The sequence below is a fragment of the Pipistrellus hanaki genome, assembly GCF_964339955.1.
Source record: "Pipistrellus hanaki genome assembly, chromosome: 13".
Lineage (NCBI taxonomy): Eukaryota > Metazoa > Chordata > Mammalia > Chiroptera > Vespertilionidae > Pipistrellus > Pipistrellus hanaki.
The window spans coordinates 33608043-33622098 of record NC_140515.1 but is presented as its reverse complement, the minus strand read 5'-3'; the positions used below and the strand labels follow the sequence as shown (position 1 = coordinate 33622098).

General features: G+C 46.1%; 1 protein-coding gene across 1 annotated transcript in view; it reads left to right on the top strand.

Moving 5' to 3' along the window:
• Positions 1–13744, top strand: part of IL20RB (interleukin 20 receptor subunit beta) — a 36253-nt gene extending 22509 nt beyond the window's left edge. Inside the window, 4 exon segments of the mRNA XM_084901802.1 lie at positions 2088–2238; positions 5184–5326; positions 11295–13559; positions 13690–13744. Of these exon segments, the coding sequence (XP_084757928.1) occupies positions 2088–2238; positions 5184–5326; positions 11295–11396 (396 nt within the window). The 3' untranslated portion in view covers positions 11397–13559; positions 13690–13744.
• The last annotated feature ends 312 nt before the right edge of the window (positions 13745–14056 follow it).

The following is a 14056-nucleotide window of genomic DNA, read 5'->3' as shown; positions in this document are numbered from 1 at the left end:
TCCATCCCAGGCCTTGGGAGCTTTCTCAGGCCGGTTTTACTGAAGTATGAGGGCTGCCTCCTTGTTACAAACTCTAACATAGTTGGATTCACAGTACTTTTTCAATATATTTTCTCCCCTGGCATCCCCTCTCATCAGCTTGTCTTCTCAGCCATTCTCCCTGGCATGTTTAGATACTGCAGAACAGGGAGTTCCAGATCAGCCAGAAGATTTAAAAAATGCATGAGGCTGGCACAAGCCTCTTGCGGGTGTGTATCTGGGCAGGGTGCAGAAGTCAGGGCAAAGAGCCAGGACCTGGCTCCTGGATAACCCTGCCTAATTATGAGCCAGTGGGTCACACAGGATGCCTAAATGGGGTGCTTCCCTTCCCTGTGGAATGGCTGCTGCAGGCTGGGATGGGTAGAAGGTCAGCTCTCCCAGAGGGAATGGTCAAACAGCAGCAGCCACAGCAGCAGAAGGGGTTGGACTTGAGAAGGAACTAGAGGACAGTCAGACCTGTGGAAGTTTTGTCCAAGCTGATAGGGTGACATGGCCTACAGCAGTCAGCACAGACAAATGTAGACTTTATCATAAGGATTATTATGGTGCAATAAGGGGTTCTGATAGAATCTATGAACAGAGCTGGCCCAGAGCTGGGTGGCAGCACAGCCTCCCTTACCCAAGGACCCTTGCCTGTGGAGTCCCTGCTTCCCTCTGGTGGGTCCTCTCTATTGCACTCTTTCTGTGGCCTTCTCTCCAGCTTACTCCCAGGCCCTGATTCCTTGTCAGTCCTTCCTACACATTCCTGTGGCTGTGCCTCACCATCCCTCAAGGCCTCTCAGGCCTAATCCCTCCCCATCACTGTGTCCTCTCCCCTCAGTCCCTGTTTCTATCTCCAATTATTCTCAAGACCAATTCCCAAGGGAGGAAATCTGATTGGTCCTGCTTATCTTATCAGGCCAAGCTTAGGAGTCGCAGGTTGCTGCCTGGCCTTTGATGGAGGATCCTTCTTAGACTAAGGGTACCTCTGACCACATAACAGTGTTTGGGGAAGAAGGGCATATGCCTCTGTGCCCACTCAACAGGGACTACAGTTTGGATAGTTTCCCCTGGAAGGTATGGGTAGGTAGAATGGGCATTGCATTGCCAGCCAAGCAGATGGAGTGGGGGAAAGGGGACAGGTCAGGGCCTGGGCAGGAGGGCACACGCAGCTCCTCCCTCAGATTCTTTGGATGGAGCCTCTTTCCATCCATAGTAACTGGAAGGGCCATGCTGAGAGAGGGTTATGTACCCTGAGTCATCTAAGCACGGTCCAAACAAGCCTCCACAGGATCAGACATGGAGCACAGGCCACAAGGGGTGGGTAGAGGTGAAAGGATGTATAGATGAATTAACAGATGGGTGGATGGGTGGATGGGTGAGGAGGCACAGCCCATTGGTTCCATTGCTCATGCGCACTTATCCCCCCAACTCAGTCCTATAGTATTTCCGACTTCCACTTCTCTGTCCACGTTATCCTGTTGGAGAGATCTTCCCCAACCATTCTTTTTGGTGCCTCCTTATCACTCTACCTTCTTGCCCTGCTTCATTTTTTTTCCTGATTACCACCTGATAAATAGTACACATTGTCTGTCTTTTCCCACGTAAGCTTCAGGACAGCAGGGACTTTGTTTTGTTCAATGCTATGTTCCATTGCCTACAACAGTGTTTGGTACATATTCCATGTATAATAATAAACAGATATGTATGTATGAATGAATGAATGAATGATGGAACATTCTGTGTGCAGCTTGGAAAGGAGATAGCTGCAGCTTTCCTTCCCTGGCTCTTCTCTCTCTTTCTTGTCTTGCTTCCCTCAGTGTGTAACTGGTTTTTGGTCTCCTAAAGCCAAGGTCGGTAAACTGCGGCTCGCGAACCACATGTGGCTCTTTGGCTTCTTGAGTGTGGCTCTTCCGCAAACTACCACAGCCTAGGCAAGTCTATTTTGAAGAAGTGGCATTAAAACAAGTTTAAGTTTAAAAATTTTGGCTCTTAAAAGAAATTTCAATCGTTGTGCTGTTGATATTTAGCTCTGTTGACTAATGAGTTTGCCGACCACTGTCCTAAAGGAACATGTGAAAATAGTGAAGAGCAGCGGCATTCCAGTGCACCTGGAAACCATGGAGCCAGCGGCTGTGTACTGTGTGAAGGCCCAGACGTTCGTGAGGGCCATCGGGAGGCACAGCGCCTTCAGCCAGGCAGAATGTGTCAAGGTGCAAGGTAAGGATAGCCTGTTTGTTCCCTGGGGTCCTGCACAGGTGACAGCCCCCTCCCTGCCTACTGGGTTTCTTTGGTTCTCAGTCTCCCGTGGCCTCACTGACCTGCTTTCTGAGGCTGGATGGGTTCCTATGGTAAAGGTGTGCTTCACTCCAATTCCCCTACAGGCGAGAGTCCAGTCTGGGGCTGGGTGGCGGTCCCTTGAGCCACTGTCTGGAACTTTCTTTCCCCTGAAAGGTCCCTAGGCCTGAGGCCATATATTGCAAGGCTGATTACTGCTGAATCAGAGGCGGGTGGCAGGAGAGGCAGTCAGGGCTGAGAGTCAGTCCTCTGAGGAGACAGCTCATCACAGCCGCTTTCAGCTAGGAGGGGCCTATGGGAAGTCTGTAGACTCCATGTTTGACATACATTTTTTCCCTTGACATTTTTTTATGGTCTAAAACCGCTCAATGTTTAAAAACCCATGGAAAAGAAACAAAACCCCACAGCCCACAATTCTGCCACTAAAACACCACTAGTGACATATTTGTATATAACTTTTTAGTCTTTTAAAAAATATTTTGCACATTTAGTTTAAAAAAATATAAGATACACATGGAGGCTCCCCTTCCTACCTTTCCTTTTAGCACAAATGGTAGTATACTCTATTTGTTATTCTGAATCTTGTCTTTTCCACTTTATATATCTTACAGATTTTCTATATCTACACAGAACTGTATCTTTCTTTATGGCTATGTAGCATTCCATTTTGTGTATATATAACTAATTTAACCAGCTCCATATTGAATGGCATTTCATTTCTCCCCGCCCCCTGTAATATTTTGCTATTGCTGGCAATGCTTTAACTAGTTACCTTGTACATAGATCATCTTACTGGTAGACTGGATTTTAACTGCTGTTCCCAAATTGCCCTCCAGAAGGGTGTCGTCCTTCCATCATTGCCCACATGTGGACACATGTTGGATTGCACATAGGCTTTGTGCCTGCTTTTTCACAAATATTCATCATGTTTCCCAAATGGATTTTCTGATTGTCATTTTATACTACTTTTTAAAACCATGTAAGTCAAGCTTGTTAAAAATTGAAACAACACAGAAGTATATAAAGTAAGAGGTACATGTTTTCCACTGAGAATGTTTATTTTGGCAAGTTTAGCATTTAATCTGCAAGTTACTGCATGATACCGGTACTCACAGGCGCTAATGGCACAATTGTACTTACTGTTCAGTTTCTTGCTTCTTTGCTGTAGTGTATTGTGAACATCTTTTCATGTCAGTACACATGTTTCTACCTCATTTGCAAAGAAGACGCAGAATAAGCCAATATATACGTGCCAAAATATATGTACTTATTCCTCTGATGATAGGTATATTCTGTGCTTTCAATCTTTGCCACTACAAATCATGCTGTAGTGAACAAGCTTGTATATGTCCTAATTCTCATTTAAAAAATATTTTTATTGATTTCAGAGAGGAAGAGAGAGAGAGAGAGAGAAATAGAAACATCATTGATGAGTAGGAATCATTAATTGGCTGCCTCCTGCTCACCCTCTACTGGGGATCAAGCCTGCAACCCGGGCATGTGCACTTGACTGGAATCGAACCCAGGACACTTCAGTCTGCAGGCCAATGCTCTATCCACTGAGACAAATCAGCTAAGGCTATTCTCATTTTAATAGAGGAATTCCTAACCTCCCATGCTAATGTCCCATAATAAATTAAATAATATCCTACTTAGATATCTAAGTCATTTCTATGTCTTAGGTCATTTCCATTTGCTTTTGAAGATGATGATTTTGAATGATTGATTGATTCATTCAGTGACTATTGAGCACTGACAATGTGCCTCTTGCTGGTCTAGTCCCTGGGGTACAGCAGGGATATCCCTACCTTCTAGTTAGAGAGATGGCTACAGACAAGCAAACAAATGAGATAGCTTCCCTTGTGAGCAATGAAGAAAATGCACTCCCTCTGGAAGTGTTGGGCAGAGGGAGACTGGTTATGAGGCCGATGCTCTAATCCAGATGTTGCTGTGAACTGCTTTCTGCAATCATTGTTTCCTTTCTTGGGATCATGGTTTTGGAATGTACTCAGAGGAGTGGATGAAAGGGTGTGAACATGTGTGTATCTCTTGATGTATACTGCCAAAATGTTTTCCAAACGCACTGAAACAAAGTCCAGTGCCCCTAGCCACACATGCGAGGCCACCAGCTTCTCTGCAGCCTCTGTGGCTGTGCCACCTTTCCCACTAGAGGTGAGCAGTGCAGCCTAGAGGGGCTACATGAGTTGCCTCCAGTTACATGATGGAAAATTGCACATGTAATTTTCTGCATCTTCAGATCTCCCACTTGGTCCTTTCTTACCCATTTACTTAGTTAGGATGCATGCAGGCTTCAGAGCCAGCCCTACCTTTGTGACCTGGGATAAGTCACTTAACCATTGTAGGGGCTTGATGTATCCTAGTTATCATGTGACTGTTTTCTGAACTCAGTATTTTCCTCCCAAGGATGAACCAATGCCAAGAGCAAATTGTGAAACACTTTACCACCTACTGCCTAGTTCCTTTCTGTGCTGTTCTTTTTCAGCACCCCCCACCCTTTCCTCCTGCCGGCGGCCTGGCACTCTGCCTGTCGTCCTGGCCATGGCCCCAAGGTCCTGAACATGCTAGCACAGCCAGTGGTTTAACAGTTGATGCTCCTCCCTTTCCCCAAGAAAATGATTTTAATCTTCCCTGGGGCTTTCTGGAAACCAAGCCTCGATCTGAATTCTAGAAAAATGGTTTTACTGGTGGTAATTTCAGTCACTAGGGCATACAAGCCATCTCAGGATGTTGGCATCTGCTGTCTTGGCCATGTGCAGAGCCAGCTCCAGGAATGTGAGGGAGGCCCCAGATGGGAGATGTCATCCTCACTGTGTCTCCTAAGCCTGTTCCTGTCTTTGCGTTTCCAGGAGAGACCCTCCCGCTGGCGCTGGCCCTGTTTGCATTTGTTGGCTTCATGCTGATCTTTGTGGTTGTGCCGCTCTCCATCTGGAAGATGGGCCGGCTGCTCCGATACTCCTGTTGCCCCGGGGTGGTGCTCCCCGACACTTTGGTAAGTGTTCTGTTTTCTTCTCAGCACGACACTGACCAGATGTAGTTTGGGCTGTAGTTTGGGCACGGGCACACGTTTCCTGGTTGACAAGAATTGGCGCCAAGAGGGCAGAAGAGCATGCACAGGACTTCACTTCTAATCAGAGGGGCTAGAGCAGGGGTCCTCAAACTTTTTAAAGTGGGGGCCAGATCACGGTCCCTCAGAGAGCTGGAGGGCCAGACTATATGAACTACTAATTCCTACTGTAACACCTCGGCTGCGCTCACTGCCCAAAAAACCTGGCGGGCCGGATCAGACTCCTCTGCGGGCCGCATGTGGCCCGCGGGCTGTAGTTTGAAGACCCCTGGGCTAGAGAATCCTCCCTTCTCTGGGGAGTGGGGACCCTCCTCAGTCAGGCCACTCCTGCTGGCCCCCAGGACCTGGCATGGCCCAGCGAGCAGGGGTGTATGTAGCACAGCTATGGTGCTCGGTAGCTCAGGAGTCACGCACAGCCTAACCCTTCCAGGCTGGTCTGCCGAGGGTTCTTGGCCCCTTCCCATGATTCTAACAGCAGCTGCATCCAGTAACTTGTTCCAACACAACATATTCAGTTCACCTGCCAAGAGCCTCGTTGGTTCTCAGGGTGAAGTGCGTGGGTGTGAGTGTGGGAGGCCTAGATTGTGCTTTGCTTTGGCTGCAGGCCAGGAACAATCTGGACCTGCCCCAAAGGTTAGGATCTCCATCTGTTTTCTCAGCTCCTTGCCAGCCCAGGATTCTTATCTCGCTCCTGGCCCACAGGTCTGAGGCTCTCCAGGGTGGGTAGACCTGTGTGCCCATGCCAGGATTGGCAGAAGCAAAAGCAGGCCTCCAGTAGCCTCCTTCCCCCAACCCCCTTCCCCAACCCCCTACCCCCAACTCCCATGTTCCATCTGGCTGGCTCCTGGGCCCATCCGCCAGACCTCAACACGCAAAGCAACACAGAGCCAAAACAAAACAGCAAAATCAAACCCATCCTATCACCTCAGAGAGTTCTTCTCACAGCTCTCTCCTGGGAGGAGGATTAGCAGCCAGCTCCTCAGAGGCAACTGGAGCTGGAACTGCCTTCCAGCTACACATTCCTGTAGTTCTGCTCTGGCAGCAGTCACTTTTGTGACAGCTGCATGGCCCTGAGAGGGAGGGCCGTACTCTCCCCATGCAGGAGGAACTGTTCTCCTGATGCAGTCTTCAGGACACCCCTCCACCCTGCTACCTGAAGCTGTTCTCCTTCTCTCTCCAGCACTTCCAGGCAGGTATCTCTTTAGCGGAGATTAGCACAGGGTTAAGCACCAGGCACTGTTCTAAGGCTTCACATATAGAGTATTGACTCCTTTCATTTCCCCCTTTTCATAAAGTTTAGCAGTGTGCTTTTCACCAGGCCTCCTCCAGCCCAGTCTGAATGGTTTGCTAAATGGTTTACTGCTAACCATGAAGGTAAAGGCAATGTGGTGTATCAAACACGGGAGGCAGGGCAGGCCTCAATCCCTTTAGGAAGAACTTGGGTGGGTGGGGGGGGGGGGGGAGGAGGGGGAGGTTGGGCAAGGGGGAGGGGAGGAGGGCGTGGTTTTGGGGGAGCTCGGCTCACTGCTTCCTGGAGTGTAAAAGGATGTGTATTCTGCAGTGGTTGGTGTAGTGTTTTATAAATATCAATTGGGTCAAAATGTTGGATGATACTGTTCACACTTTTGTACAGTTCTATTAGTAATTGAGAGAGATACACAAAATCTCTATGAGTGTGGTGGTGTCTGTCCTTTTATTGTCAGTTTTTCCTTCATGTATTTTGAAGCTCTGTTTTAGGAGCTTGGATATTTATGGTTGATATATCTTCTTGAGTAATTGGGCCTTTTATCATCATGAAATGTCCCTCTTTTTCTCTGGCAATACTCATTATTTTGTTATCAATATAGCCGTTACTTTGGCTTATTGTTTGTATGTTTTATCTTCTTTTCAGATTCTACTTTAAACTTATCTCTGTTCTCACCTATAAAGTGTGTCTCTAATAGTAGCATATAGTTAGCCTTTTGAAAACACACACACACACAAAAACACCAAAACATCCCAACAAGCTCTGCCATTTAATTGGAATGTTTAGTCCATTAACACTTAACCCTGGTCCTCTCACTTTCTGACTTTTGTGTTTGCACCCATTACCTGTTTTCTGTTTCTTCAAGCCCGTAAGACTGTCATTGTTCATGGCACCAAGAGAGACCTACCCTCAGACAAGGAACTTTTAAAAAAAGGGAAACTCGCCCAGTGACATTCTCTTCTTCCAAGTGTCAACTTACGGTTGCTCTCCAGTGACTCTGGAAGCTGGTTTTCTATTTTGATCAGTTTTTGAAGGTGTTATCTGAAGGAGATTGGCTTGCTTGGTGCTCCTCTGGCATAAGTAGCAGAGGTTCCTGCAGTGAAAGCGGCGAGCCTGAACCAATCCAAAATGATGAAAATGGCAGGGGAGCGTTGCTGGCTCGGGGAGGCCCAGTAGCTCTTCTTCCCCAGACGTGGCGAACAGTTCAGCCTTTCTCAGTTGCATTCCATCAAGCAGTCACCCCTTATGGTTTTCCTTTCCACTCTTGCCCATGCTTACCCTCTACTCTCAGGCCATTCTATTTCTAACTCCCTCTCTCACTACTCCTCTTCTGGCCCTATCAGGGGTCTTCAAACTACGGCCCGCGGGCCGCATGCGGCCTGCAGAGGAGTCTGATCCGGCCCGCCAGGTTTTTTGGGCAGTGAGCGCAGCCGAGGTGTTACAGTAGGAATTAGTAGTTCATATAGTCCGGCCCTCTCTGAGGGACCGTGATCTGGCCCCCACTTTAAAAAGTTTGAGGACCCCTGCTACATTCATGAGCCCAGCAGTTTCCTCCGTAGGATCAGGGGCACTAGAATCCTTCCAGAACCCAGTGTCTTGTTAGTGAGCACGGAGAAAAGAGTCAGAGGAAGAACCATGTAAAGGGCCAGTTCCTTATAGAATTTCAGATGCACATGAAAAGCCCTCAAATGACAAGAAGTCCTAATAATCCTAATGCATTGTGAGCCACACCCTACAAATAGCTTTTGGAGAAACCCAAACAACGTGGATAAAACCAGAGGCAAGGACAGTCTATGAGAGTATGACCACTTTCACCCATGGGAGGTAGATATCACTGCCTTGGACTAACTTTTGCTTCTCTGTTCTCCTTTCCTTTCTACATCATTTCAGCGTCTGTTCCTGCATGCATTCTGTTCCAAGAGACTTTTAATTTTTACTGTTTCTCCCTAGGGTTTTTTAAGTGGAAAATTTATCTGAGTATATGCATTTCCTATAGTGCTGTGTGAGAAGTAGGTCACTAGCATCCATTAAATCCCAAACAGATTCTGGAGCTGTTCATCACCACCGCCATCTCCCTACCTCTCAGCCTAGACTTTGGTATAGTCTAGCTGCACTTCAACATTTGCATTAGTTATAGATAATCTCTCAAACTTTCAAACTATTCAAAGCAACTTCCAGCCATCTTTGCAAAATCCACACATCTTTCCAATTAAACCATGGAAAATTACCAAGTGGAAATCCTTGACAACTCTTTAAAGAGCCCTATTGAAAAAAAAGAATGAAACTAAAAAAAAAGAAGAAAAAAGCCCTTTTGAGTTTGTGAGTGTTTGTTTATCTGTTTGGACTAAATATTTCATGTCCACATCTTAATTTTATAGTTGGTGATGATTGCACTCTGAAATATACCATTAGGAATGTCTTTGCATTCTAGTTGATATCACCAAGTAACATTTTGAAGCAAGAAACACATATGCAAGGAAAATTATATTAAGACTTCTAAGTATATATTCCATATCTAAAAATATAATTTCTTTTCTTTGTCTTTCATCCATAATTGCTTCATGAATATGGAGACTTTGGTGCCAAAGTGAGAATGACTCACTTTATTCTCTCTTCTTGCTGTCGCATTCCACTGTAATGTGGCCTCCTAAAGATGGCCCCAAGTTAGTCATTCTTCAATAGACCATCCCAAGTATGACTTTGTGTGCTTCATAGAAAATAGAGTTTCTGAGATCAGATGCCTCTGGGACTAAGATAGGTACCAAAAATAAATAAATAAATAAAAAAAATAAAATAGTGTGCGGTGCAATGACTGTAATTCAATAGGATCAGATGGTGGGGACCATGGCAAACACGTTCCGACTAAACAGGACAGCTGCTCCTCAGTGCCAGCAGGTTGCTGCCAAGAGGGAATGCACATGAGCCAGTGTTACAAAATCTTCAGGTTTTAAGTGAGAAACAAAGAAACAAAAATCTAGACTTTAATTAGAAATCTTCTGATTTTTAAACTTTGAAAACAAATTCAAACTGATGTCAGCTGAACCTTGTTTGAAAGTTTGTTCTAACCTGTGGGACAACAGTTTTGCACCTTCTGAAATTCTGGGATTGGTTGTGCTGTTTTACTTTAATGTTCCAGAACTATACTCTCCAGTACAGTAGCCACTCGCCATATGTGACTGTTGAGCACTTGAAATGTGGCTAGTCTTAAGTGAGATGTGCTGTAAATATATACTGAGTGGCCAGATTATTATGATCTCTGAATGCATAATAAACTGGCCACTCAGTGTGTGTGTGTGTGTGTGTGTGTGTGTGTGTGTGTATCTTAGAGGCCCATGCATGAATTTGTGCATGGGTGGGGTCCAGCCAGCCTGGCCTGGGAGACGACATGGGTGGTTGGCCGGCTTGCCTGCTGGTCGAACTCCTGGTCAAGGGGACAATTTGCATATTAGCCTTTTATTATATATGATATACACTGAGTGGCCAGATTATTATGTGTTCAGAGATCATAATAATCTGGCCACTCAGTGTAAAACACAATTGGGTTTTGAAGAGCCATTAAAAAAAGAATATGAAATATTTTATTGATATTTTTATATTAGTTACATGTTGAAATGATATTTATTTTAAATAAACTATAGTATTACTTTTAACTTTGCCTGTTTCTTTTTACTTTTTAAAAGTGTGCTACTAGAGAATTTTAAATTTCATTTGTAGCTCACATGATATTCCTATTGGACAGTGCTGCTCCAGAATTTAAAACATAATCAAGTATAACACTGCAGATCTAGGTAGCCAGGGTCCTGAGAATCTAACTGGGCCAGCGGCTGGGAACTGGTGGTGGCCTCCACAAAGGCAGCCCTGCTCAGGGAGCCCCGTGTGGGCCTTGTCCTTTCCCAGGATCTGCCCGAGACACTAAGAGTGAGATCCCCTGAAGCTGCCTCTTTACAGACAAGGATCAAGGCCAACTGACTGTCTCCTGGGGACGGAGGTGGAGGAAACCACCGCGCCTGCTTATCTGTGCTCACAAGCCTCTCTTCGGAGGGATGAAGGGGAGGGCCGAGGGAGATAGCTACAGAGGGACCTTGTGAACCTGGTGGAGGTGTGCAGGTTAGCAATGGCTGGGGAGTGTCCCTCTGAAAAGTTGGTACCTGCATTTTTACAACTGGTTTTGATTATGTTTTGGGGTCCCTGGGAGAACATGAAATATGAGTAGGAAATGGACTTGTGTTTCAGGAGTGCCATCTCTGGACTGGGTACTCTGCTAGGTGCTGTATGTAGAGCATCTCAGACCAGGTCGTTATTTTCAGAGCTCTCTGGTAGAATAAAATTAGACATTTATTTATTTATTTATTTATTTATTTATTTATTTATTTATTTTACCAGAATTACATTCTGGGCTTTTATAAGGCAGGGTCCCAGAGAGAGGAGCACTGATGAAGCTGGATCCCAGCAGATCTGCTGCTCAGTGGACTGGGAGACATCTCTGTAAATGCTGGAAGGCCCTGGTCTAGGAGTTAGAATTGTTTTGGGGCCTTTTTCTATTTAAAAGTTAATTAACCAAATAATTGGGATTTCTGTGATAGTGTTCCAACTACCATGTTAGTACTACTCTTCATCTAATAAATATTAATGGGAATTACTTTTCAGAAAATCACCAATTCACCGCAGAAGTTAATCAGCTGCAGGAGGGAAGAGGTGGAAGCCTGTGCCACGACCGTGCTGCCTTCTGAGGAGCTCTTCAGGACCTGACGCAGGAGGCTTGGCGAAGGGCCCAGATGAAGCTAAGAAACCTGGTCTGCATGACACAGGGGCAAAGGCTGTGCTTCTGTGTTTTTGTTTTCCTCCGAGGACAAGAGAAGTCGGAAAAGCCTTCTGTGTCCATTTTTAGAAGCAACTGTCAGAGGCAGAGTGTGGTTTGACAGACAAAGCACTGAGTGGGGGCAGATGTGCCTGCAGAATTGGATCTACCTGCCATCCACTAGCTGAATGACCCTTGGGAAAGTGACTTGGTCTCTCCGGCTCTCAGTTTTCTCACCTATGGAATGGGTGGATTAACTATACCACTGTTGTACCATATATACATATATCCAGCACTGGCAGAGCTATAGGGAAATTGGTGACGCTGTACATTGCAATTGGTTCGGCTCTTCTGAAGAGCAGTATGTAAAAGTATAACAGGTGTGATCAGAGACTCGATACACCAAGTGGGTTTGGAGATCCCACTTTCCTAGAGGAAACCTTGAAAAGGAAAGGAACGATGGGTACAATGGTGTTGGTTTCCATTTAAGCCAATGCCTGTGCAGAGGTGAAAGGTTCAGCCTGCCCTACAGTGAAACTGGGACATGCAGGAATGCTGTGAGTCCATGAAATACTATACACGGTAAATAGTGTGTGCACACTGAGGACAGCAGCTAACATGTATGTGTATGATGAGATGACAATGCAGAAGGACGTCAGTGAGTGTGATATTTGCTATGTTCCTTTTTTCCTATGGAGTAAAGTATAGAACTAAAAGTAGAAAGGGTCACCTTGGGTAATCATTTTGGTTTCTTTCTTCTAAAAACGTGATCTTTAGGGTTTCTAGATACACCAAGGACCTTAAGTCCAGAGGGACCACTGAGGTCAGGAGGTATAGAGGCAACCCCAGGTCAGGGATGGGGCAGGAGAAGAATAAGGGGGCAGCCTCTGGTCACATGAGAACTCCAACTGAGGCAGCTGGCCAAAGCCTCCCCTGGTCAGGGTGCGCCTGGGTCTTCCTGGAGGCCTCCCTCCACAGGAAATCCCTTTGGGGATCTCTTTTCCTTAAGAGGCCTGTTTCCTTCACTAGGAGAGGAAAAGAGGGTCAGAGAACGGATGGAGAGGGGAAGTTTGTTTTTGGCAAAGTGATTGATGGGCAAGGCCTGTGCCTCTCCCTTCTTAGCCCCCACCCCTAACAGCTCTGGAGCTTCTGAGTGGTTTGTCTCCATGCCCACTTCCTGGTCCCCTTCCAGCCAGCCCATTGGGGACCATCTAACTGCCTCGAACCAGGTGTTTCCCTTGCAAGACAGAGGCCTACAACCCTCTCTCCACCTGGTGGGGTTTCAAGTGATCAAAGGATGGGATCTCTCTAGGAGGATGAGATACTTGAAGATCTTTTCCTTTGTACTATTTTGTATGCTTTTGTGTTGTTTGACTCTTTCATGAAGAGTGTTTGTAAATTTCATACTTGGCTTACACTGGAGACATACTTTCCGTTTGCAAAAATAAAAACTATTCTACTTCACTGATCACCCCATTCCTTCTTCCCTCTTCCCAGCCTCTCCACTCTGGCCACTGTCCCTCTGTACCTGCCCAAGTCCAGAACTCAGAAATGACCCATGACTTCCCTTTGCTTGAGTCTCTCTCACAGTTGTCCCAAGGCCCATCCATTCTTGCTGGCATATGTGGGTATACAGAAAAGTTCTCTTGATTATTCTGTTGTTTTCTCAGGTCCCCAAAATACATTCACTGAAGCCCAAACACACCAGACATTAAGCTAGCTCCCAGAGGGGCTGCCTTCTCTGTAGCTGGTTACATCCTTCTCTCCCCTAGAGCACTATGTCCTGACACCCCAGGCCTCCTTTCCTCCCTTCTGGGACATTGTCACAGTAAAACGGGGCACAAGTAGAAATTCCAATAGGATGACAATGAAGACTGACCATGTGTTGCAGTCCTTGCTATTGCTCAACCCAGAAGATCTGAACCCTGGATCAAGCCCAGCTTTCTTAGTCCTGCCGTCAGGGTCCAATGAACAAAAACCCCAAAAGGAGAATCTAAAAGGAGCATCCCAAAGGAGAATCTTGGCTGACATCAACTGACAATAAACTGGAAAAGTCATGAGTCCATAAGGATACACAAAAGAGCAAAGGCTAACACAATGAATTCTCAAAAAAGGTGAGTAGAGTGCATTTATACTTAGTCGTTATTCAATCGTGTTGGGCTTATTGACTCACTGTATCAATAAAGAATACTACTAAATGTAAATATACCAATCAGAAGCATTTTTCTCCACCACAATTTCTAGACCCAAGTCAGACCCAGAGTCACCTGAATGCTTGCATCAGCCTCCTCACCAGCGGCTCCACTTGCAATCTTTCCGCATCTGCCCATCACCTGTCCTGTCAGGGATTCCGTGGCTAAGTTCTTTTAAGATCCTTCTACAGTGGGTCCCAGCTGGCATGGCTCTGTGGCTGAGCTTCGACCTATGAACCAGGAGGTCACAGTTTGATTCCTGGTCCGGTCATATGCCCAGGCTGCAGGCTCAATCCCCAGGGGTGACGTGGGGGAGAGTGGGAGGGCATACAGGGGGTAGGCAGGAGGCCTGATCAATGATTCTCATCATTGATGTTTCTAGCTCTCTCCCCCTCTCTGAAATCATAAAAATATATGAA